The sequence below is a fragment of the Grammomys surdaster genome, unplaced genomic scaffold, assembly GCF_004785775.1.
Source record: "Grammomys surdaster isolate TR1022 unplaced genomic scaffold, NIH_TR_1.0 125739, whole genome shotgun sequence".
NCBI classification, from domain to species: Eukaryota; Metazoa; Chordata; class Mammalia; order Rodentia; family Muridae; genus Grammomys; species Grammomys surdaster.
Window position 1 is genome coordinate 2,646,840 of NW_021620571.1, and position 26,005 is coordinate 2,672,844.

Below are 26,005 nucleotides of genomic sequence, written 5' to 3' on the forward strand. Positions count from 1 at the left end.
CTCAAGTCTGCAAGTGAAGTTAGATTGTGCACAGTTCTCTCTCTGATGCCTAAACTTGGATCCCACGCTCCTGCCAAGTGGCCAGGCCATCCGCCATCTACCTCTATCCTCAGAGAACTCACTACGTTTAAATATCTTTGGGACAAATGTTTATTGGATATTTTATTTATTTACATTTCAGATGTTAACCCCTTTGCTGGTTTCCCCTCCACAAACCACCTATCCCATCATCTCTACCCTTGCTTCTATGAGGGTGCTCCCCCACCCACTCACTGTTACCTCTCTGCCTTGGCATTCCCTTACACTGGGACATCAAGCCTTCACAGGACGAAGAGCCTCTCCTCCCACTGATGCCAGATAAAGCCATCCTCTGTTACATATGCAGCTGGAGCCATGCAAACCCCTTCAGCTCCTTCAGTCCTTTCTCTAACTCCTCCATTGGAGTCCCTGTGCTCAGTCCAATGGTTGGCTGCCAGCATCTGCATCTGTTTTTGTCAGGTTCTGGCAGAGCCACTCAGGGGACAGCTACATCAGGCTTCTGTCAGCAAGCACTTCTTGGCATCCGCAATAGTGTCTGGGTTTGGTGTATATGAGATGGGTTCCCAGGTGGGGCAGTCACTGGATGGCCTTTCCGTCAGTCTCTACTCCACACTTTGGGACAATTATTTCTACGTTAAATAAATTTTATCTCTTCACAATATCCATCATTTGTCAGAATTTGCCAAAATGTATTTTTTCTCCATAGGAAAACAAAGTGCAAAGATTTGAAATTAGAAACTTGTGGGTCTTCAGTCTCTGATACTTGTGAAACATATCTTCTCATCTTTCCCTACGCCCACATGATCCAGAGAAAATCCCAACCCATTTGCTGATACTCATTTCTAATTTTTGTTTTGAGGCAGGGTTTCATTCATGGCTGGCTTTGAACTTCTGATTCTCCCATCTTCACTTCCTAGGTGCTGAGATTAAAAACATGTATCACCACACTGAGGTTTTATTTCTAATGTGTCTTTGTGTTAAGGCTTCTAGTCTTGTCTGGATCTGCACCATCTCAGCCAACAGGAGTAGCCTCACTGGTGCTTTGAAGGAAAACATGTTCTTTTGCTCTGTGCTGCCCTCTGCTGGATACTGGAAAATACTCAGGCCAATGATACTCTGGTGTTGGTTCTGGTTGATGTTATGGAACAAGGGAACAAGACCACCTGGTCGTGGGTAGAGGAAGCTTTCTCAGAAAAAATTAAATACAATTATACTGTGGCAGAAAATAGAACAAGTTTCTGCTTGATGAACTGAAGAAGCTCTTAAGGGATATGTACTTGCAGGATTTAGGAGTGGCTAAAAAGGCCTGGCTTTGGTCTCACCCCATCTTCTGAAAATGTGGAGATGACTTCAATCATTTTGAAACATCAAAGTATCATTTTAAAAGTTGTTAAAGTGAATCTTCAATGCCAAGGACATTAAAGCAGTGATTTGGAAAACTTTTAGAAATGTAGGCAATGCTTGTACTACTCTGTTCATACAGTGATCTTCAACAAGAAGTTTGGATCAGAATACCTGAGTAAATAGATGTCCAGGTCTCATTCACGAAGATTCCAGTTAGCTGGAATGGACTCTGCCCTGGCCATTGGGATTCTGGGAAATCCTCCAAGCAATCCTTCAACTTTTACCTACTAGAACAATCTTAAATTAAGCAAGGAAACAGAAAAATGGATGGCAAGTGTAATTTATAGTTGGGAACAAGCTATAAATTCACAAGTGTGTAAAAGAGAACCACACCCAGGATTCCTAGGGCTGTAAACAGCAGGCACACTATGTCTGTATTCATGGGCTTCCTGGCTTTCCCTCGTGTGTCTTGGCATTCTTCCTAGGGCCAGAAAGCTGCTCTCAATCATGTGTAGATGAGAGCAGGTACACACATAACTCACATTCTTCTGCTCTGAGGAACTCTGGCCATGTTATACCACCTCCCATTGGTCCCATGGGCTGCCTCATTCTTCTCCTAGAACCCTTCTGCTCCACACTGCCAATGGCTGACCTATGGCCTATCTGTTGGCTCCCCTCCATGACATCCTGAGTACTTCCCAAAACCACAACAGCACTCAAATTTTTTTTGGGGTTGATTTGTGTGTGTGTGTGTTAATGAGGGAGGTAGCAGTGATACCATGCAAAGCCTGTATGACTATGATTATGTGTACATACACTGAAGACCTGAAGACTGTTATGTCTTATTGGAGAATGGACCCTATTTTATTCTATAATGTCATTTCTTGCAGCCTGTTAGCATGATATTCATGTAGTCCCCACATGTTCTTTCAGTATCTCTTTGGTATACTTGTCTCCTGCTTTTGTTGTATTTCTTTGTCTTTTCCAGTGTGTGTGTGTCTCCACTGGGAGTGTATACTAGCCACACGTCTCCTCCCCCAAAGAATCTGCACAGTCTTCTAATATGCAGACTGGAGGTCTTAGCCACTGTGTCAGGGAAAGGATAGAGCTTTCAATCAGGAAGGAAAGGCCGCTGGCTTAGGGCTTTTTTTGGTTGGAGGTGGGGCCAGGGTGAGCTTGTGAGGCTTGGATCTTACCCTGGCACCACGACAGGAAGTACTCAGGCTTTCTAATCAGCTTCTTCAGATATGGAGCCAGAGGGGAAGGAGACAGGTGAGGCTTAAAAACCACCAGGAATCAGAGGTCACAAAGTGGATTCATACTCTGTGTTACTCAGCATGTAATTGGGTTTTGGCTTTTAAATCTAGTCTTGAGACCATTGCTAACTAATTTGTTTAAGGCTTTTTTATTTAGCAAAGTTATTCATTCACAAGGTGACTTCAACTCACTATTTCCAAACTTCATTCATTCCTCACACCATTTTCCCTGTCAGCTTTCTTTGAGAGTAACAATTTCATTTTATCTCCAACACTCAATTACTATTTACACCTCTTTTAAAAAAATCTAATACCTGGCACTGTAAAAAAGAATTTAGGATTTGCCCTTGGTATGCAACATTCACATCTCTTTATATTATATGTTGTATCTTCAAGGAGAGTTGAATCAATTACAAGAAGCTGAATAATTGCCTGTTACAGTAAGTTATTCTCTCACATCTTTCTCCTTTTTTTCAGGTCCTTCTAGCATGTTCTCCTTCCCCTCACAGAGAGTCTCTTTCCATATTTTCACTTTCCACTACAAGTAGACTTCTGGTAGATGGTACCTGGTATCTGCTGATGAAGTGGCAGTTTCTGGGTACAATCTCTGTAGCTCTGATCTAATCCTAACCTTAGTGAGACTTCAAATCCCATCTTGGATTTGGTGTCTTCTCAGTAATCCTGCCTCTCCCAGGAAGTGAAAGATCCCTCATGCCTTTACTCAGGACTGTGCCATGTACACCACTTAGGGAAAGTAGAACATCACAGCTCTGTTTGCCTGGCCTCAATGGGTCTTCACAAAAGCTCTGGAAACAGAGGCTCCAATGCTATTTTTGCAGAGGTAGTAGAATTTTGTTTCTTTATGTAAAATGCAGTATTGTATGCCTGGACCCTCAGAGACAGGCTTTGTGCAGCCTTGTTATCTGCTGTCAGTCTTACTCAGGAACACCTTGCTGACCTCCATGGATAAGTCTGTGATGGTTGGAAAGTCCCCTGGGTTTGTGGTTCTCAAGGAATTTATTGTCCTACACTTGCCCACAAGTGGTTTTTGGCATGGCAATGTGACAACGTTGTCTACTTAGAGGTAAATCATGAGGTAATAGTCACATGCTACCTCTCTTCCAATCAACTGTCTTCTCTCAGAGTCCAGCAAACATTCCCCAAATCTTCTCCTGAACAGATGTTTTTCCATGTCAGCATCTCTCCTCATCCTCCTAACACCCCACCCATGAGGACAGATTCATTTCTAGCCCAAGACACAACTCCTGAGTTGATTTCTAAAAGGAAATTTATTTTCAAGTTGAGATACAAATATCCCCACTGTATAGTTGTGCAGTTTCCTCTGTAAGATCCATCTTTGGTGAATAGCCATCCTTTGTGGAATAGCTCCATCTTTGCTTCTCTGGTCCTGAGGCGGGGAGGACCTCACATTCATTTGGGTTCAGTGTGTTCTGTGTGTTCAGGATGTTCTGTCTGAGGTGGATTGTTAGCCAGGAGCTCAGTCCAGAAAGCCACTTCCTCCCCTTTCAGTCTCTGGGCTTGCTGGGTGGTGGCACCAATCTGCAGATAACCTTCCATCTGATCATACTCTGGCCAGTGTGGCAGTCCCTCCCCATTAGGGTTCCTGGGAACAGAATCAAATAGAATTCCTCAAGACTGCTCTGTGGCCCTCCATCTCCGTCTCTATGAATGCATGTGCAGTTTATCTCAGTAGAGAGGCTGACAACCTCCATATACAGTTTACATTTTTTGGAACAGCCCATCTGATTCTAGAATACTCTTGCTATAGAGCAATAATGTTGGAGAGAATGGTCAGGGCTTCTATCACTCAGACTTCAGAAGTCATCTTTTCTAAAAGATATGCTCGGCCACACCCTATCCACCCTTTTCATCTTTGCCACAAGCCTCACCCATTTCGAGCAAAGTTGGCCCAGAATTTCATCACCATCTTGCTGAGGTTGGTCTCCTCTTCTGAGGCACCTTCTGTGAGGAAGGGAAAAATGTTTTGCTGAAGGAAGTGTGAACCAGATGTAGCTTCATTTGGGAGGTTGTTAGGAAGTCAGAAAGAGATGCTCACTCCATAACCACTCTGTCAAAAGCTCCAGTGTGAGAAGACCCTGGCTAATCACTGTGCATGTTTGAGAGTCAAAGGGAGAGACTGATCTGTGACCAGCACTGGGAATGTGAGCATGCACTGTGAGTCTCCTTTGTTGTCCTTGTTCATCTGCTTTCCCCTCCTTCCGTGGGGTTAAAATTCAGAGTGCCCTTTGTTTTGGAGATTTGCTTCTGAGTCACTTACACGCAGTGTTATTATTAATAGACTATAAAAGATATCAGAACTACAAAGAACTAAGAAGTATTCCAGCTAGCAAATGCCCATAAGAAGCCATGAGCTGGGGTCATGAGCTTATGCAAATGATAAGGGTTAAGACACTAAATACATTTGTGAAAAGAATTTCTTTAAATATAACATTATTAGTCTGGAGAGATGGTTTAGTGTGTCAAGGCACTTGCCACACTTAAAACGTGAGAATCTGAGTTGTACTACTGGGACTCATAGTAGAAGGAAGGACTACTCCCACAAGTTATTCTCTGATCCCCACAAGCATGGGTGTGCACACAGTCACACACACACACACACACACACACACACTTACACACATATAAATATACACACATACCACACAGAGACACATCACAAAATCCACACATCCATATACAGACACACAATGCACTTATATACACACATATATACACATGTACCTACACATACAAACACAGAAACCCACATGCATACATGTATGCACACACACACAAAATTAAATTTAAATATCATGCTATTAATTATATTATAGATCTTCTGTGAAGATGCCAGCCATTCTTTCTAGGAAATGGGAGTAGAATAGACAGCTATGGAAAGATGAGGGTAAGGAGAAGGGTGGGAATAAGATGATCAAGTGAAGAGAGTGGGGCAAGAAGAAGCTGAGGAAGGTATTGTGGGGAGAGACAGTTAAATTAAGGACCATTTGAGATGTAATATGGAAATCTCATACAGTAGAAGCTCCCTAAAATGTGTGCATACATGAAGCCAATCTAAATAAAATTGATGACAAGTAAGGGCAGAGACAAAACCCCAACTGGGCATCTCTTGTCACTAAAAGAAACTTCCAGTACCAGGATTGGGTTACATCTAATTGAGATGTTGGCCAAAGAGGTCTCATGGGAAACCCAAAACAACCCAGTCTCTTGTCAAGACTGTAGGTTGCTCTCCACAGGTTAATGGGAGGCCCCACTGTTGAAGACAATATCTGTACTACTCCTTGACCATGGAGATGTCAAGGTAGTGCCTACAGAGAGCCTTCACCCCTCCACTCTAGTGTCTTTGGTACAGGAAGGTGTTCTGATGCAACACAAACCCCAAGCGAGTTACAAACCCTTTGATCTACAATGATGTCCTGTTTGTCAGAGGGCACAAAACTTGAGGGACAAGCAACCAATATCTGATTTGGTTATAAGGTAAGGTCTACTTTATTAGATGATGGAACCCATACCTGTCACTGCTTGAATTATGAAGAACTTAAGACTAAATAGCCCAGGGCCCTGGGCAAAGGCAAATGCTACATATATGTATATGTACATGCACATGTATATGTATATAAAGTAATAAATAAATACAATTTAAAATTTAGCAACAAAAAGTCTCCTAATGATGGTCTGCCATACTCATAGATCAGTTTCTTGCACAGCCACCATGACAGAAGCTTCCACTTGCAGAAGATTGGAACAAGTACAGAGACCCATAGCCAGACATTAAGCCTAGAATGTTTAGGAATATTAAATAGGTTGTCTCCTTCAAATCCCACTCCTTAGGATTCAGGGAGCACTCCTGATCAGGAGGTAGAAAGAATATAAGAGCCAGAGGGCGTGGAGGACACAAAGGAAATAAGACCCTCTAATCAACAGGATGGACACACATGTGAACTCACAGAGACTGAGGCAGCATGCACAGAGCCTTCACACGTCTCCACCAGATGGCGGCCTAGAGCTGAAAAAGTGGACACATGCCCCCATTCCTAACCCAGCAACCATCTTTGATTGATAACCATTTGCAAATGAAAATTTAATTTCCTCCAAGGGAGTCTTACTGAGGAAACAAACTTTTTTAAGGTTAGGCAGCATACAGGAGATGGCCAATATAAAACAAACTCAATGACATCTCTGGAGGTTCTTTTTCTTCTAATGACATTTTAGGGCTCCTCCTTTATTTAAAAAACAATGTTTTACTTTCATTTTCATTTTATTTTATTGATATGTAGTTTTCTTTTTTCTTTCATCCTATAGATTCTTTGCATATATAATATGGCTTTCAGGTCAGTGCTTTAATGGGATTCTTGAGTGTGGAAATGACAAGGTCTCTGTTTCTTGTGCATTCTCTTGGTCTCTTTTCCTTCTGCTTGTTTTGTCCTTTTCCTATGTGTTAGTTTTTATTAGATTTATTTTATTATTATTCCTTAGAAGCCTGTTTGTTTTCTAATGAGAGACAGAAAGGGGGTGGAGCCACATGGGAGAAGAGGTGTGAAGGAACTGGGAGGATTGAGGGAGGGGAAACTGAAATCAGGATATAGTATGGGAGGAAAACAATCTATGTTCAATAAAACAGAAAATATACATTGTATGTGAGAGATATATTTAGGTAGATAAATAGATAATGGAACACTTCAAGGTTATGTGGGAAATTAAATTGTGCTAATCTAGATCTAGATCAGTGCCTTGTGCGTGACCAACCACTTCTCTTATTGATACCTCAGGTCATGATTCTTAGAATGATTATGGCTGGGTCCACATGACTTATCTTTATGTGTGATAGAACTGGAGAATGTTTGGGGACTACCTAATGGAGCTCAGTTCTGCTATAGAATGCCAGGAAACTAGCATTAGGAGAAAAGGAGAAACTTGCTGAAGACCCCCAAACCAAGACTGGAGAACCCAGTTCTCCTGACTCCCAGAGAACACCTGGGCAAGAACCAATACCTTTTAAAAATGGAGTCCCAAATACTGAGAATACTTCATCGCCATGATCTCCTTGCACAGTCTGGGGTCTCTTGTCAGAAACGAAGCTTGGTCGATACTGAAACTCATACATGTAGGTGGGCACTCCAGCATCTGAGGAGACATGGATTTATGTACAGTACATGTTAGCAGACACAGTCCTGAGTGGCACTGAGGTCTTCATACCTGAAGAAGATAGTTGGTTACTAGTATAGGACAGAGGCAGTTTTTGGAAACCCCGGTGACCTGCTTGATTTGCACAGCGGGTTGAGTTAGACCTGGGATCTGAGCCAGGTGTTTATGGAATGCAGAATGAGTGGATGCAATGCAGACAGTGAGCACTTGGATGTATTCAGTGATGATCCATGGTGCCCTGTCATTCTGAGAAGATCTGCACCTAATAATACTCATCCTGGTTTTAAGCATCCACAGTGCTAAGATGTCTTTCAGAAATGAGGGAGAAATATCAAATCCCCCAGAGAAAAGCTTGTGGAGCTCGTTGTCCCTGCTGCTGCCTGTGAACACTTGCTAGGTTTCTTTTTTTTTTTTTTTTTTTTTTTTTTTTTTAAAGATTTATTTATTTATTATATATGAATACATTGTAGCTGTCTTCAGATACACCAGAAGAGGGCATCAGATCTCATTACAGATGGTTGTGAGCCACCATGTGGTTGCTGGGATTTGAACTCAGGACCTCTGGAAGTGCAGTCAGTGCACTTAACCACTGAGCCATCTCTCCAGCCCACTTGCTAGGTTTCTTTAAACTGAAAGATAAGTGTACTGATGAGTAACATGTGGGTCAGCGGAAACTCGTAAACCCATGTTCAGGATACAGTGAAATGGTAATCTTAATTTGTAGGGGATTTTTTTCTTACATAGCACACAATTTCTGTACAAAAGTACTGCTAACAATGAACATTAAAATATTAGTTCAAAATTATATGAATTCTGACACAAAAAATGTAAAAAAAGAAAAGTGGGGCTGTTTAAATGACCCAGTGGTTAAGAGAACTGGATGCTCTTCCAGAGGACACGGGTTCAGTTCCCAGCACCCACACAGCAACTTACAATAATGTCTTAACTCAAGTTCCAGAATCTGATGGTCTCTCCTGGCCTTTGTGTGCGTCATGCACAGCTTACGGTGCACAGACACATATAGGCAAATATACCCATACACATAAAATAAAAAGCATTTTTAAACAAAAAAAATTAGATAAAATTGTACAGTTGTCATATGAAATCAACGTATATTATCAACTTCAAGTAAGTTCTTTGGGTACAGGTTCTCCTGATAGCTGCGACATAAAATTTTTTTAGCAAAGCATATAGTACAAATTAAGAATTTAGAGCATGTCAATCATTCAAACCATCAAATCATCTGGAAGTGACCAAGAGAGTGAAGTAAAGTGGAATATTTACAAAACCAACAGAAATAAGTAACATGACTGGAGTTAGTAAGTCCTTGCCTGTCTTAAATTCCCCTCAGTGTAAGTTCTTCAATATAAGGGCATGTAGTCAATGAGTAGGCTTTTTAGAGACTAGAGTTTATACAGTCTTAAAATAAACCTCCACAATCTTTAATACATATATAGACTGCACTTGAAAGGAAATTAGATATTATGCATAAAGAGGAACTAAAGGGGAAAAGAAATGGGTATAGCTGCCTCAAAAAACTGAGTTTAAGTAAAAAGTTTAAAAAGAAAGAAGCCATCATATACTGAGTTCGCCAATGGAATATAACTATGGTAAATACAGATCTAATGCTAAGTACATAAACATATAAAACAAATATTAAAGTACCTGGAGGGAGAGAGAGTGCAATATCAAAGCAGTAGTGGACCAACTTACCCCACTCTCAAGAATGATTGGGTCATATAGACAGAAAATGTATAAAACACTAAAACACTGAACTTCAACAAAAGTTTTAGAATCAGGGGACAGGATGGAACTCTAAAGAAGGTCCACATCTTGACCCCGACAGTATGTACATTCTTTCTGAGCACTCACAGGTCATTTGCTGGAATAGATCATGCACAGGCACAAGAGAATCTTGCCTAATTTAGGAAGACCTATGTGTAGCCTCCACTCTGTCTATGCAGGCCTGAGTCAGTGATGTACAGCCCTGTGAGAGATCAAACCCAGTACTCACCATCACTAACCAGTGCACACCAAGATGGATAAAGGCATGTCAAGGAAATTGAAGGTCTCTACACTTCCCCTTCCCATAACTCTTTCTACTCTTTCTGGACTTTCTCTTCAGGAAGAGGCTCTTTTGAACATTAATTCTGTTTCTGACCCTGGAGTTTTATTCTTCTCGTTGGTTGGCTGGTTTTTGCAAGAAAGTATTTAATGTAATACAGTCTGGAATTGAACTCCTCATGTAGCCAAAGAAGATCTAGTCTTTTCTCCCCAGCTTCTAAATGCTGACATTACAAACATGTATCACTAGTTATGACTTATAAGGTTACTCAGGATTGACTACAGAGTATCCTACATTCCATTCAGGTACTCTATCAACTGAGTTACATCCCTAACCTCATGTTCTATGTATGTATATCTACATATATAAACACACACAGACACAGACACACACATACATACACACACACACATATATATATGTATATGTATATGTATATGTATATGTATATGTATATATATATATATATATATGTTTGTGCTGAGAAGTGGACAAACCAGAGACATTATTGAATTATTGAGTCCCTGTCTGTGGCAGAAATTTCCCTGCCCAATCTATTTGCAGCAGGAGGCCTGTGATTGGACAGGGAAAGGGAGGCGGAGCTAAGAGGTGCTGAGGGAGAAGGACATGAGGGAGAGATAACTTTATATAGTCTCAGGTAGTTATGTATATCGAAATGTTAGGATAATTGGGGGACTTATCTAAAATGTGTGAGCACCTTGTGTATTGAAATTTTATTGATGTATAAATCTTACTAGTTAACTATAAACTTTAAGAGTTTTGATTTACTGGGTTACTGGGTATTGTGATATTTAACCCCATGGTTGGTGGTGCACGGAGTCAGTGATTATGCCTACATCTTGGGTGGGGATTCTCCCAGGGCCAGCAGGACTGAGATGGCCAGATGGTGCTGGACATAGAGCGGAAACTTGGATGGTGGTAGAGCTGGGAGCATCTCAGTAGTCTTTTTAATACCTTCTGCTACATATGTCCTCCCATTTAACATATAAGACACACATAATACTCACCTCTGAGGCTACGGGACAAGAGCACAGATGGAATACCAAAAAATATATCTCCCAACATGTCCAGAAGAAGGCCTGTCTTTTTGGCAGGGTCATCTGTTCCTTTTAAGTACTTGTCAATGATTGCTGGAATCATACTCTCAGAGATGTTCTAAAATGGATCAGAAAATTACCACTCATGCCTGGCAATCAATGTGGCTGCTTCAGACAGTTAAGATGAGGTCATGGCTCATGGACCACCTGGGCTTTGTACCAAACCAGCGTGCTATACTAGGTAAGATTTTCTAGATCCACTTGCTGTATGTTGTTAAAGTTGGAAGTCAGGTGTCTGAAAATTATGTTCTTTCATTTGGTTGTGGTGGGAAAGACTCTGTTGCCTTGTGCCACTTGACAGCTTGAAAACTGTCATCTGGTGAATACTATATTCAGTTGTTTCTAGGGAAGTAAATATTCAGTATCTTCCCCTGTTCTACAGGGGAAAGATACCTTTTGTACCCTAGCAAATGACTTCAGAATAGGCTATATCTAGGGAATGGAAGGAAAAAAGGCATGACTCATGAGACTTGCTATTCAGTAAATATTTTGTTTTAGATGTACAGAGTCCAGAATATCTGTTCAGTGATCTACTGATAACAGAAGCTCATGCATCAGAAAAGCAGGGAACCTACAATTTGTAACTGTCACAGTGCCTGCCTATCTGATATGCCTCCTAACTACTTGGTCTTAGACCTCTAATGTATAAACCTGATGGTCTTTGTTGGTCATGGAATCAGTCTTTCCAGGTATAAAGTTTCCCAAGTAAATCCTCTGGCAACTTTTCCTGGACCCATGGGGAGTTTTGATTGGTGAACAAGAAATGTAAGTTTGTTACAATTGGATAGGAAGAAGATGGAGTAGAAAAGTGAAAGGGGTACCCCAGTCATTATCATTATTTGCAGCCATTGAATTTGTCTGTGATTGAAGCAAGTCAATGACCTTTGTTTCCCAACCAATTCCCATGACTCCCTAGACTCTTACAAGGTCAGAGTGAAACCTCTTCAAGAGGAAACTGGCCGTTTTCTTATTCATTTTGCCTTCAGAGAGTAGATCTCCCAACGCCTGTTAAACACAAGGTAAAACATTGGTGAATCTCAATAAATTAAGAAGAACCAAACAGACCAACCATGAAAACCAAATGAAATAAAGGTGCTTAGGGGATAGTGCTGACAGATTATGATTCTGAAGGAAGTCAGCAAGCAAAAGAAATGGACTTATATGAATGAAGCTAAGCCATACAGAGAAGACAGTCAAGTGATTGTATTTATTACACTAGAAGGGACAATGTTCCTCAAGGCAGTAGAGCATTCAGGTCAGGGTCATGTAGAAGCCAAAGGCTCAGGGACAGAGGACACAGGCCACACACCCTCAGACTCAAGTGACAGGGGAAAGAAGACCTAGCACTGTATTTGTGTCTATGTTTCTGTGATGCCCCATGAGGTCCTTTTGCAGAATTCTGGGAATGTGCTGATACTGACCACATTTGCACTCAGAGATCTGCTCTGGATTCAGTGAGTCTTTTAGCACTGAAAGCCAGACTGCAGTCTGATACCAGGGCCCTAAAATGCCTGCTTGAGAAGGCTCAGCATTGCTGAGTTTGGTGGTGGGCAGTCAGGGCCCTGAGACCTCTTGAGTAGTTACATTAGAAAGTTTCCTATTATTAATCTTTCATCTGGCCCAGATATAAATTTGTACTCCAAAGGTCTTCATCAAAGACTCTCAGAACAAATTTACATGGGAAGTTTTAAGCCTCTATGAATGGTAGTCATCAAGGTGCATAACCCTTGATCAGAACAGGGAGGATGATTGTTGAGCTTCTGTGGAGTGTATCTAAAAGGTCTGTATATTCTCACAGTTGGAATGCTCCAGCCAAACTCTTGCTTGTTGAAGCCCACTATGTAAGGGACAATGTTGAAATTCTTCTCAGTCAAGATCTCTTCTGGTGCCTTTGGCAGCACCATTCCATCAATCACAGTGGACATCGAGGTATTGTCCTAAGAAAGACAAAAATACAGTACTTATGAATGTTGTACCTTAGTTTTGAGCCACACCCCTTCCTTGTTGGTCTGAGAGTTTGCCAAGCATAAAGATTGCTGTGGCTATTATCACAGAAACCCAATGTCCTAATGACAATGGCTGAGTCTAAGAGACTTCAAGGTCACAACTATGAGATGGGGGCCAGCAGTGGCAATGCAATGGTGGTAGGGAATTGGGGAGAGGAAATTTCTCACTTAATAATGGCTGATTGTTTCTGTTTATCCATATGTAAATCTGCTTGCTTTGAGATACGTAATTGGCTTTCAGAAGTATTGATGTTAACACTAGAAGAGCCTAAGCTAAAACCTTGTTTCTATGTAGAGAAATAAAATACCATAGTCAGCACCAGATTCTTTCTAATAGGCTGATAATAGAAAATACCACCCTGGGTGCAACCATTGACACCTTGGAAAAGCTGATTTTTGAAGAGAGTATGTTCTAAATCTGGTGAGAGGAACTGCTTTCTGAAGGAAGATGACACCTGAACACACAAAGCTGGTCTTTTTGATATCTGGAGGGGTATCTTTACAAGAACACCGTAGAAAACTGAAGAAAAGAGTGGGCACTTCTAAGCAGTAGGAAGACAATGAATCAAGTGTGTACAGGGCTCATTTCAGGAATGTCACAGTGGCCTGGACTTGGGAGACTTCTCTGGGAGAATGTTAGTGAGGGGCCACATAGTGGAATTAATTTTTGCATACAATATATGGGACATTTTTCTTTATACTTGATGAAAATTCCTTTGTGTATGCACGACACATTTTCATTATCTATTTTTCTGTTGATAGATAGATACGTGATTCCATTTCTTTGCTATTACGAATAGTGAGGTAACAAATCTGGAAGTGGGCAGGCAGAAAACAACAAAAATTAATTATTTAAAAAGTTTCATAACAAAACCTAATTCTTATATATATATATTCTGAGTTAGCCTTTAACAGCCTAGGGTGTCATGGAGTTACACTTAGGGAATTGTCAGGATCATATTGTTCTGTGGACATGTCTGTGGAGGAACGTTTTGTTTGCCCACTGTGGGAAGCCTCATTCCCTGAAAACCATGTTCTAATCTACATAAGAAAACTAGCCAAGTATGTGTCTTTCCATGAGCTGGCAAGCAGCCTTCCTCCATAAATTTTGTTGTACTTATTTCCTTGGCTGTATAGGCCTACTTGAGTTCATGTCTTCCTTCAATGATAAACCATAGCCTAGAGGTGTAACACAAATAAACCCTTTACTCCACAAAACTGCTTTAAATCACAGCAATAGAAAGGAAAGTAGACCAGAAATATATGTGACACTTTCCTGGTACTCTGAGCCATTTTTAGGGTTGGTGTACTATCTCAATGCAGGGAATGGACTTAATCCTGTAAGAAAACTCATGCTTTTAAGAAGGGAAATGACATGGTCTATCTTTTATTCTCAAGGAGCAAAGAGAGTGAGAAGGGAAAGCAGAGGCAGGAGATTTCCAGAAGACAGACAATAAGGGCCTGCATGAATCAGCACCTGGGAGTCAAAGGAAGACACTGACATCTGCAACCATGAGACCCACAGAAGAGCTATTACTGTTTAGAAATACTGATAGCTGTATGTCGAGGCCACACACTTGTCCCTTTTGAGTGAGGGAAGCCAAAGTGATCTTCCTTCTGTTTATCTCATGCCCCACAACCTGCTTATCAATAAATCCAGTCGGAAATTTCTTCAAAAGGTCCTGCCCTCCAGTCACATCCCATCAACCCACTCCTCAGTCTCTGGTATGATAAAGAACCCCTGCAGTGCAAAGACCCAACCCCTGCAGTGCAAAGACCCAACTCCTGCAGTGCAAAGTCTTCCCATCAATCTCCTTCACCTTCCCAGACCACTGTCTGTACAGTGCATTTCTACATTGCACTTAGTGCTAAGGATTATGCCTGCAATATCAACAGTTGGGAAGCTAATTCAGGCAGATCACAAATTTCTAGGCTACAGAGTAGGAGCCTATCTCAAAACAACAAATAAATACATGACATTAAAAAGAAAAAGACCAGTGTTCAGAGCTCACTGATCGTGTCTCATGTTGACTTGTAGTCCAAACTTCTTAGCTGAAGAAGCCCCTCCCACCTTGGTGACTTCCTTAAGCCTGCTTCTCCCTCATTGCCTTTGAATTTGAAGGGAGGAAAGCTAAGGGAGGAAATGCAATACTATCAAAATTAAAAAATATATATAATTAGTGATTTGTATGTATATACTGACAAAGAGACAAAATCTTTTTTTCATATTTAGGTGAAGAATGGGCTATTGTTTGATGGTTGAAGGAATGAAAGATATGTGCTTATCAGAGAATTCATGAATGAGGGATATACTGAAAATATAATAAGAAAATTATGGATATATTTCTACCAAATTGATGAAAAGATATGAATGAATGGGATGGTTGGTGGCATGAATGAGTGAATCAGTGGATGATAAATTAATAGACAAGGAATGGATAGATGGCTATCCTACTAACATAAATGAGGCAATATCCCATAAATTCTGGAGAAGTTAGCTACTACTATGTTATAACATAATTTTTATATCAACCAATAGATAATGTGACACTTTTCTGAAAAATTCCTAATTGAATATCCCTGAAATTCAGGAGAGTAGTTTTTGGTTTTAAGACTACGGAATGTCTTATCCTATAAACTGTGACAAGAATGTTCAAAAAGCAAGCTTTGATAGATTTGAAAATTTTCCATGCAATTCTTCATCATGGGATATATAATTGGACTAATTCTTGACACTTACAGTATTTCATAATAGAGAATGAAATTTGTAGTTGGGGTCAGGAAGTTGACACTCTTCCCAAGAGCTGAGAAGTTTTCCCCTTAGAGTCTATCCAGGACAAGAACAGCAAAAGAAATAAAGTTTGGGGCCAAGGACACAGAATCGTGGTGACTAGAAGAGATATACATATGTACCAGTTTCATTGTGATCTCCAAGAGCTCACCCTCTGTCTTCTGGCGTAAACATTGAACCATGGCAGCTGATGAGGTGTTATTACACCCAGAAAGAGTAGCTATCATCTGAAAAAGATCACAGGCAATATCAGAGGTGAAGAGTAATGACTATATTCTCTGTCAATGTAGACAGCAAATTCTAGCCCAGTCTCCTCCTTCTGCTCTCCCTTTTCTTCTATCTTTATATCTATCTTTTCCTCTCCACTCTCTCCCTCTGTCTTTTATCTTTCATTCATTCTTATTGATGATGATGATGATGATGATATTGATGATGATAAAGTTTTTATGATAGGATTTTACTAAGTACCACGGCTAGCTCAGGACTTACAACATAGATCAGGCTGACCTCAATCTTTCATTCGTTCTTTCTGTCTTTGCTTCCCAGGTATTTGGATTATAGTCATGTATCACCAGGTTTTGCTCTCACATTGTATTTTGTAAGGTGATAGAGGGTTTGTAATGAGCATAAATAGGCATTTCTTAGTTTAAGGCTTTTGACCCCCTGGGGTCAGTTTGCAAAGATGTAAATGTATCCTGCATATCAGATATTCACATTACAGTTCACAACATTAGCAAGATTATAGTTATGAAGTGACAGCAAAAATAATCATTTGGTTGAGGGTCAACCCTACATGAGGAACAGTATTAAAGGTTCTCAGCACTAGAGAGGTTGAGATCCACTGCTCTAAATTAGCAGATGGAGATACAATATGCCACAGAATTTTGCCTCTATTACTAACTGGAATAATGACATGAGCAGGTCATGTGCCTGTGTGAGCGTGTGTACACACACACACACACACACACACACACACACACACCACCTGGGCACAATGTTCTCCAATTTGAATGCTTCTAAAGAGGCCATTTGAAATGAAAGATGATGTCTGTTTGGTTTCAAACACTATCTCACCCACTCGCTAACTACTTCACCTCAGGTTGCAACAACAACAAAAAAATCTAATATTTCAGTTCCTGTGCAGAATCACAGGGTATTTGAGTAACACAATTCACATGAAGGTACATTAGAACTTGCAGAATGTGTCTTTGCTGTGAGCCCAAAGACAGTCCTTCTGCCCAGCTATTGTTACTTTAAGAATTGATTATCTCAGCTGCACCCGACAGTCAGAAAAGCCAGGGAAAACCAAAGGAAAGCTCAGAACGTAATGCAGGAATGCCCAGGTTGGGACTTACTTCAGTCACAGCCTGGATATTCTTCTTGGCCACATTTGTAGTGAGGATTGTACCACTCTCAGAAATGGCTCTGTGGAAGAGGTTCTTCCCCAGAGGAGATAAGACCTGGCAGGAGAGAGAAGATTTTATACTCCTAAGATGGGTTTTGTGATTAACATCAAATTGAAAGAAGAAAATTCAGAGTCACCTCGGAGATAAACCTGTTAGCACAGCTGTGGAGGAGTTTCTGTGTCAGACTGAGGTTGGAAGATGTCTAATGGCAGCAGCATTCTTGTGACCTGTGACTAGCAGCCTATCCAATATTTGGGCCTGCTTTACATGGGAATGTCAACTTACTGGGTCATCAGCCCAGGCTAAAGGCATCTAGGGAGAAAAACAAGCTACAGTTAAATCCCAGATGTTTGATCAAAGCTAAGGGGTATTGCCCCAATCTGGAGTTTCCCATTCTGCATTTCATACACCTTTGTCATGGTACAAGTTTCTGGAGATGAATCCTTTTGGACTTGGAAAGATATCACACTTGTTTGATTTCCTGACCCATGTTAATAGAGATGGTTTTGAAGACCAGAGGTCATCAATGAGGGGAGTAGTATTTTGCTTCTGATCTGAAACCTCTCTGTGGGCCCATGTGACCAATCACCTCAGCTATTGCTATCATGACTCCCCTGCTGTGGTAAATTGCATCCTTAAAGAGTGAATCAAAATAAACTCCTCTTTAAGTTGCTTTGATAGATATTTCTCCATAGTAAGGAGAAAAGTCACAGATCATATGAATAGTGACACACTTGCTGTTTAGGACTCCCCCTATCTCTTGCATTTGGTGACCCTGGTGCTCCATGAATAAAACTGTTTCTCACCCATCCTAGCCCAAATCCCAGACAGCTTAGTATTCTGATGTTTCCCAGGAACATCTCAGCAGAATGTGACATGAATTCAGAGTTAGAAACAGAGTGGAAACACATTACAAGTAGCTATCAGGGCAAATCCAAATTATTAGAAAGACAATCCCAATAAAAGGCTTGGTAACACCAACCCATATAAAGTGTCTGCCTCTCCACTGTTCAAAATTTATCCTAGCACTAAAGATCATGGATACCTATGAAGATTTCTCAGAAAACACATGCATTTTTCAAATAGTAATAATTGAACTTAGCCCAAGGTATTAATATATGATTAGTTAATTAGGATTAATTTTTATAATGCAATATTAATCAATTACAGACAGGTAGCAATACAGAAGAGGGCTTACTAATAAGGACAATATTTATATGTTATTATATGACAAGAAACTATTTCCATAAAAAGAATCTAAAAAAACAACATTGCTGTATATATAGAGAAAAAGAAAAATGAAAGAGGGTATGGATGGAGGATAGATGACCCATGATGAATAGAGAGAAAGATATGATATCTCATATAATTCTATACTGTACATGAATGTACATAAAACTTTAGAAGAGACTGAAAAAATAAATGTAACAACAGCCAAGTTGCAATGCCTGGGTAAGTTGTTATGTCAGACTTTATTTTTCATTGGATGTTTTATAGATTTTTTTCTTACTTAAAAATTCTCTTTTGTTTCCAAGTGGTTGTTATCTGTGGATATAGCTGCTAGAAACCTAACTCAGTTTTTCTGGGAGAACAGCAGGAAGTTGGTCACTAAGCCATCTCTCCAGCCTTCCCACACCTCCTCTTACTTTCTTCTAAATACTGACCATGTTCTCTCCTTACTAAATCTTATGTCAATATTGCATGAAATAGTTAATCATCTATTTTAATGTTGTGTGCAAATGCTCACACTTTAAAACATTGTGACTCAAATGTAATAACTTATGGATATTCTATTTTTTTCCTCTGAAAATTTAAGTGTTGAATCCATGGCTGAATGACTGCTCAGCTTTGACGAAGGTAAGGTTTCTTACAGCTCCAAGAACATCTGAAGCTTCCCTCACTGTTCCTATGGCTCAATTCCGTACATCAGCAAGACACTTCATGTGCTCAACCTATGTTTGTGACCCACATCTTCTGCCCTACCCTTCCCCACTGGATCTTCCATCTTTCTAACCTTCTTTATTTTCATCTGTAAGATAACCTGCTGCTGCCTTCTTAACCTTAGGGGAAGCCACAGTCTTATATTGAGTCTTGAATTTCCTTAATGTAAAGATGTGGCTTCAATCCAAACAAGGACACTTGGCCCAAATTATTGCTCCTCTCCTCTCATTTCTAGTGGGTACTCATCATTGCAACCCAGGACTTGTAGAGTGAGACCTACTATTGAAAGGATTAAGAAGAAGAACGAGATCAACCAAATGAGAAGAGAAGCTGGAGATGTTCATGACTCCAGGATTATAAATAATAATAATAATAATAATAATAATAATAATAATAAGCTTATAAACAAAAGAGAGCTAATTATACACCTGAAGCTGTTCATCATCTGATGCTGTGCAGCATACCAAGTCAACCTGTACACAGGTGTTGAATGAAAAGATGTATTGGACTGGCTGCTTTCTAATTGGTTCCCTCTCATTTATCCCACTTCTAGCCCCCCAGTAGCCATATCAATCTCCAGCAAGGGGTATAGTGACAAGAATACTTACAAGAACAGAGGCACTGACACCTCCTGCTGACTCTCCAAAGATGGTCACTGAATCTGGGTTCCCTCCAAAGTTTGCAATGTTATCCTGGACCCAATGTAGTGCAGCCAGCTGGTCCAAGTGAGCCCAGTTCCCCCGACTGTGTTCATCACCTGTGCTACAAGGTGACAGGGTAAAATGGGGAGATAGACGTCATGGCAGGCCTCTCAAGAGCCAGATAGTCTGGAAACGTTCAATCAGCATTTCAGAATCAGGTTTGACATCACATGGCTGACACAGAGGGTGGAGGGCCTTTACCTGCTGATATTCCCAACAGCATTGCTTTATGTGGGGCTCTACTCTTATATTCTTGCAACTATGTACTGTACTGAGGATCCATAGTAAATCCACATTTGCCCAAATAGAGAAAGAACAAGACAAACAAAATCTCTGACTATGCTCAGCTCACAGTGGAGAGCAGAATTAAGTAGACTAGAGGAGAGTATGTCAGCTAGCAGAAAAATACAAAGTGGTCAATGTGGGGCCATAGGGTGGCATTTCAATTGGGAAAATCCTATTTGAAGCAGTGACATTGGGAAAGAGAAATAAATGAGTCCATGGTTCTCATCAGTAACCACAAAGAGGAGTTTAGTTAGTAGCATCAAGTCCCAGGGCCATAGGAATAGATGTGTGAATGTAAGACAGATGAGAGCAGATAGAACAGAGACTTCACAGGATCAACCATATCATTGGAAGTGGGGACCATTGGGAAGTTTCATAGATCACTCAGGCCCCTAGCTGGAGCAGCTATGGTATTCAAAGTGCAGATGTATAACAACAGATGATTTTAGAAACTATAGATGTCAGAGGCATAAGACTTTGATTGTGGTAATGGCAAAAGGTAAGAGTGGTTGCACGGTGGTCTCTGGTGTAGAAGTCAGTACTAAGCTGAACTCTGGTCTTTACTGTGGAAGCCAGTAATGAATGGGCATGAGAAGATGAGGCCAGGTGCAAGGTGACTGTGCCATTGGGTGCATCACACTCAAGAGGATCTCTGTAGTGCTCATAGGACCTTGTTCAGTTCTCCAGGAGTATTTTGTTGTATTAGTAGCAAGACTTCCTCCTATCACCCACTTATCTCCTATCATGTTATCTCTTCTTTATATAAAATTATAATTTTTGTTCTTCTACTCTTTTACTTCCCAGTCAAGAGTCCTCACTTCATAGGTCTTCTACTCAAACATTGGACTTTGAGTCTTCCAAATCTTTCACTAAATCTCTGGTCTTATATCTACCCAATCTTGCACATTTTTTTGACTAGTTGAATAAAAATAACCAAAGCAAAGACTAAATAATATGTAGAAAAAAATCTATTATCTTACCTAAATAATCCCCAAATACCCAGACGGTATTGAATGGTTACCACAACCACGTTTTCACGGGCAGAGAGAGCTAGTCCATCATAAAGTGATGCTCCACCTGTTATCAATCCACCTCCATGGATCCACACCATCACCTGGACAACAATAAAGCCGCATAGACAATAGACTGAAGATTTGGGACCACCAGTGAGTTCACCTGAATTGGTTGTCTGTATCTAGGCTGTGACTGGAGGTCATTGACCAAACACACCAGTTCCCAGGAAGGTTGCAAAAGGGTCACTCTATTTTTTTGTCTTTAAATTCTCCAAGATAAGGTCCAGGATGCCATGACCCTAAATAACCCCACACTTTCTTCTCACCTCACACATCCTCCTAAGACACAGAATTGAGATTATCATGGTACCCATAAAGGCCAAGGGTGCTGTCATCACCCTGCAATCACATCATGTCACAGCAAGAACTTCAGGCAACTGGACATGAACAAGAGAAAGACTTTGTATTTCAGCTTAGTCTTATTCCATTGAACTTCTTAGTGATGGATTAAACTTCTCTATGTTCAGGGATTGTCTGGGGAGACACCCGCTGCCCTGATGGCATCCCTTCCTAGAGCACCTCTCCTTAAGCCTGAGTCTTCCCACTATGCTACTCCCAGTTCATAGCCACTTCATTCAAGATGTTCTTGGTCATTTGGCTAACATTATCTCAGAATCTACAGTGTTCCAGGCTCTCTGGTGAAACTTGAGTAGAAGAAGGGATGTAATAATCCATAATCCATGTTCTTTGATCTAAATAACATGAAGATCAAGAAAGAAATGAAGTGTGTAAAATAATATTGTGATAATACAATTAATTTGAGAGAAAATTGTGGGGTATGATGAACCAAGAACTGATTGATGAACTATAAATAATAACCTCTCCATATGTTAAGGAATAATATTGTCTTGTGTGACAGATAAGAAAAGGAGGAGAAGCTTCCTGCTGAGAAACTACAGTCAGTAAGAGAACGATGCAGGGCTTGATCCTGATGCTAGTTCCCATTAGCCAGACACTGAGATAACCAATACCTGCAGTCCATGACCAGAGTGAGGCGAGACAGCTCTTGAGTCATGAGGCAGAGCCTCCTGTAGGTCTGCTTAGTGTGACAGCCTGGCTGTTGACCCTCAGGCAGAACTGTGATCCACCTTGATACTCACTGAGCTCTTATATGACAATTCCAATGTGAGGAAACTGGCTGAGAGGTTAAGAAAAGGCTCTGCTCTCTCATCTTTTTGAAGGTAGATGCAGGTTTAATATTCAGAACTCGTGGCTTTAGTACATGTGTCTGAAGCTAGAGCGTCACCTGTTTCCATGATCTCAAGATCCCGTTTTCTCAATCTGGACCACTGTAGCCTCGAAGAGAGATGAATCGTGGATATCTAAGAGTGAAGGCTGAGTCTGAGAGTGATGAGTAACGATGTCTTGAAGAGGTTATGATGTGTTTATGGAGACCAGTTGGAATGGTCCTTGAAAGCATGGCTGTGTCGGAACAGATTAAATGTTTCCTTTCTCTGATCCCAAGTGTGATTATTTAGGTTCCTGAACCTCTGGATCAGGCAGGGAGGAGAGTAAAGCTTCCAAAGGTCTTGTTGTCTGGCCTGCTAAGGTTTTATCATCTTCCTATTCCATCAGTTGCTGTTGACTTCCTGATAAAGGATGCCAATGGTCTAATGTTGAGTGAACCTCATAACAATCATGGAAAATCAGGAACCGATGCAAGTTCTCCTTGTGCAGGAAGCCATGTCAGACTCAGAGCAGCCTCAGGTATTTATTGTTAGTCAGTCTACAAATGAGGGACTGGATGCTCAGAGAGAATTGACAGCTGCCCCAAGAACACATAGCCAGGAAGATCCATGGTAGGTAATACTTATACTTCCCCATCCATTATAAGCCATATTCTGGATCCCTTTTCAATGAGAAGGTCAGATAAAGCTGGTTTCTGGGATGTTTGCTTTTTATGTGACTTAGAGTTGGAGTCACCAAAGTTCCCCACCCACCCGACCCCTGAGCTTATCCCCCATAAATTCTGAACACAGGTAACACCAAATCATAGTACACATATCATCAACTTGGTCCCCCATTTTTGCAGCTCACACAGAGGGCTTCTGGGAAGTTTGTTGGGTGCTGACGTGTTACAAAACAAAGATTACCTTCTCTAGAAAATACTCTTTCAAACTTGTCATCTGTACCTGGCAACCTGCCCCTTCTCCTGTACTGTGTTTGCATGTGAAATGCTGAATCATTTGGTCATCAGACTGTGCCAAAGGCAGCCAGACATGGCAATGAGCCACAGTGAAATCTTGGGGTGCTGCCTCCAGGCAGGGAACATGCTTTTGAGATTGTCCCAGTGTCCTCCCTTCTCCCTCCCCTTCATGGGAGAGTGAAAATTTTCATCTGCTAATGAAGCTGTCACAGACAACCTGAGAATAAAGCCATCTCCCTGCCCCACAGGCCCTGTCTATGAGCACCCACATGAAAACCGGAAGATCCGAGTCTCCCCTTCCTTGTGCTCTATTATTTTTCCCCACCAGAACCTCAGTTTCTCTATCTATATCATGTCGGGTTGTTCAGATTTGCCCTAAGATTCCTCCCAGTTGGGAATTTATTGGAAATCCTGACTTAACTGCCATGAGGATAGGATTCTCATAACTAAGATTAGCTGTTCTTTTCCTTCTGTCCTGTGAAGACTTGGGAAATTACATGTGAGCTGTATAGTGCTCCCTAAAATGTCTGACATCACTGGAAAAAAACTTCAAATGAAAACTGGAATCTGTGGTCCCTTATCACTCCTGGCCTATGTGATATTGACCCCTGCTGCCTTTATCACCTTCGAATCCCACAGAAGATCTAGATGCTCAAACTTAAAGTCTGGACCAATCGTTCTGCACTTACAGGCAATTGGCTACTTTTTGTCAAATCAGCAGGGCTGTAAATATTCAGGTAGAGACAGTCTTCAGAAAACTTGAGAGGTACACTCTCCTTTTTGGTGCTGAACATATCTGAGAGTATCTGTACAGCAATTCCATCTTGGGAGCACCTGGGAGGGGAGAGAACATCTGAGATTCCACCAGACTGAGCATGTCATCTGAGCCTGATCATGTACTGAGAGATTTGAACCTATAAAAGTAGTTCCTATTATTTCCCTGGAGTCATTGCCATGTGAGAGTTGGGAACCCTGGAAATCTCTCAGGTCTCTAAAGTCCTATGGAGGGAGAAACAATTGGTACATCTTCTCTTCTTGGAGTATTCTGGGATGTTCTGGACCCAGGAGAAATATGATTGAATGGTGACCTGCCTTAGGAGATGTTTCTTCCTGAAGTGCCTGAACAGGGCTTTATCCTTCTTGGCTTTGAATAGTGGTCCATAGTTGACTATGCTCCTCCATCAGGTAAACATGCTTTATAGTTCTCAGAAGACATTAACGAAGACAGCTGCAATGATAGGCAGCCTGTTGTAGGTTGATGTAGGGGAGGGCATTGTAGTGGGAGAACCTCAGGAAAGCTAAATTCTAGCCCTGTCTCAGACATGATGTGCTGTGTGGTCTAAGGTAAATTCCTTTCCTACTCTAACCCCAATCTTCCATGTTCAGGTTGAGTGAACAAAGTCTCCAAAGGTCTTGTTGCATGGCCTGCTAAGGTCCAATATTGTCCTGTTCCAACAGCCACTATTGACTCCTGTCTAAAGGCTTTTAAAGGTACATGGTAGCATGGGATTGGGAGCAGGTACTGAGTTCTCCCAGAGTATTAGGAAGATATTTAGGTCCTCCTTATATATGAAGCCATTTAAGGGTCAGTTCAGCCTCAGGCGTCTATTATTGTTTCTGTTTTACAGTTGAGGAATTGTAGATACAGAGTGGTTTGACAGTTGTCTCAAGGACACAGAGCCAAGATCATGTTAGGTAGTGCTTATACTTCAGGTAGATTATGAGCAACATTCCAGGTGTCTTTGCAGTGGGAAGGTGTGCTATCACCATCCCTGATGTGTAGAAGTGATGCTGTGTAGGACCAGCATGGCACAAACCACATCAAACAACAGAGATGCCTAAATCTCTGTCCTGGGAAATTTTCCCTTCATCACTGAGAATAGTGCATGATATTTATAAAAATATACATTTACATGTCAAGTGTAGATGGAAAAGTTCAGATTCACTAATGTTTAGAAAAAAAGTGCAGTATAGAAACCAAGGTTGTATTTATTAGTGTTATAGTCTCAGTTTGTTTATCCAGTGCACACAGGAAACGTTCATCAAGTAAGCCAAGGCATGGGAAAAGCCCAGGGATGGAATTTTTTATGTTTCCATGAGAGAATTGTTCAGAGTTTGGTTGTTTATGGAGACAAATGTACCCAAAGCTCTTGTTTTTGACTCATCAATGTTACCTTTGAAAATTTGTCCTAAACTGTTTATGGTTGTATGTAATGAATCCATCGGAATTTTGTTTATAGCCAAGAAGGAAAACTACTTCAATCAACCCAAATGAAAGATTGGGTAAATAAATGATACTTTAGGACCCAATTATGTACAATTAATAAATACTAAGATTACATATATATATATGTATATATAGTCTTATTTATTATATATTATTTATTATATACAATTAATATTATATATTATGATATAAAATATATCTTTTCATGCCACACATATGTATTGCATATACATATATATTATATTTATGGTATGAAAGTACGCTGATGTATATAAATGTGTCAGGCTGACAACCACACTCTGTATTTATGATCTCTGTTTAAAGGAGGATTTACACAGACAAAGGCCTTGAAAACATGATCTCAATTGTTAATAGTAGTTCTCTCTGATCTGTTGCATTGCACATAATTGTAACTCTCTTTCA

General features: G+C 40.7%; 1 protein-coding gene across 1 annotated transcript; it reads right to left on the reverse strand.

Annotated features, from left to right (window-relative positions):
- Window positions 1–3,909: 3,909 nt before the first annotated feature.
- Window positions 3,910–24,223, reverse strand: LOC114639483 (carboxylesterase 1C). Its single transcript, XM_028788241.1, has 11 exons — window positions 24,045–24,223; window positions 21,117–21,250; window positions 19,759–19,912; window positions 17,159–17,263; window positions 15,926–16,030; window positions 12,803–12,943; window positions 11,931–12,011; window positions 10,917–11,064; window positions 7,671–7,802; window positions 4,550–4,622; window positions 3,910–4,263 (listed from the first exon to the last, which is right to left on the reverse strand). Exons 1-11 carry the CDS (start codon window positions 24,147–24,149, stop codon window positions 4,071–4,073), a joined length of 1,371 nt encoding a protein of 456 aa, XP_028644074.1. The 5' UTR covers window positions 24,150–24,223; the 3' UTR covers window positions 3,910–4,070.
- Between the last annotated feature and the right edge of the window lie 1,782 nt (window positions 24,224–26,005).

Excerpts from the sequence above, each read along its gene's own strand:
- LOC114639483 (XM_028788241.1), bottom strand. The coding sequence starts at position 24,149 with ATGTTCAGCACCAAAAAGGAGAGTGTACCTCTCAAGTTTTCTGAAGAC. Across the intron at positions 19,913-21,116 it reads GGTATTTGGGGATTATTTAG|CACAGGTGATGAACACAGTC; the intron begins GTAAGATAATAG and ends GTCACCTTGTAG. Across the intron at positions 4,264-4,549 it reads GCCAACTTTGCTCGAAATGG|GAACCCTAATGGGGAGGGAC; the intron begins GTGAGGCTTGTG and ends TTCTGTTCCCAG.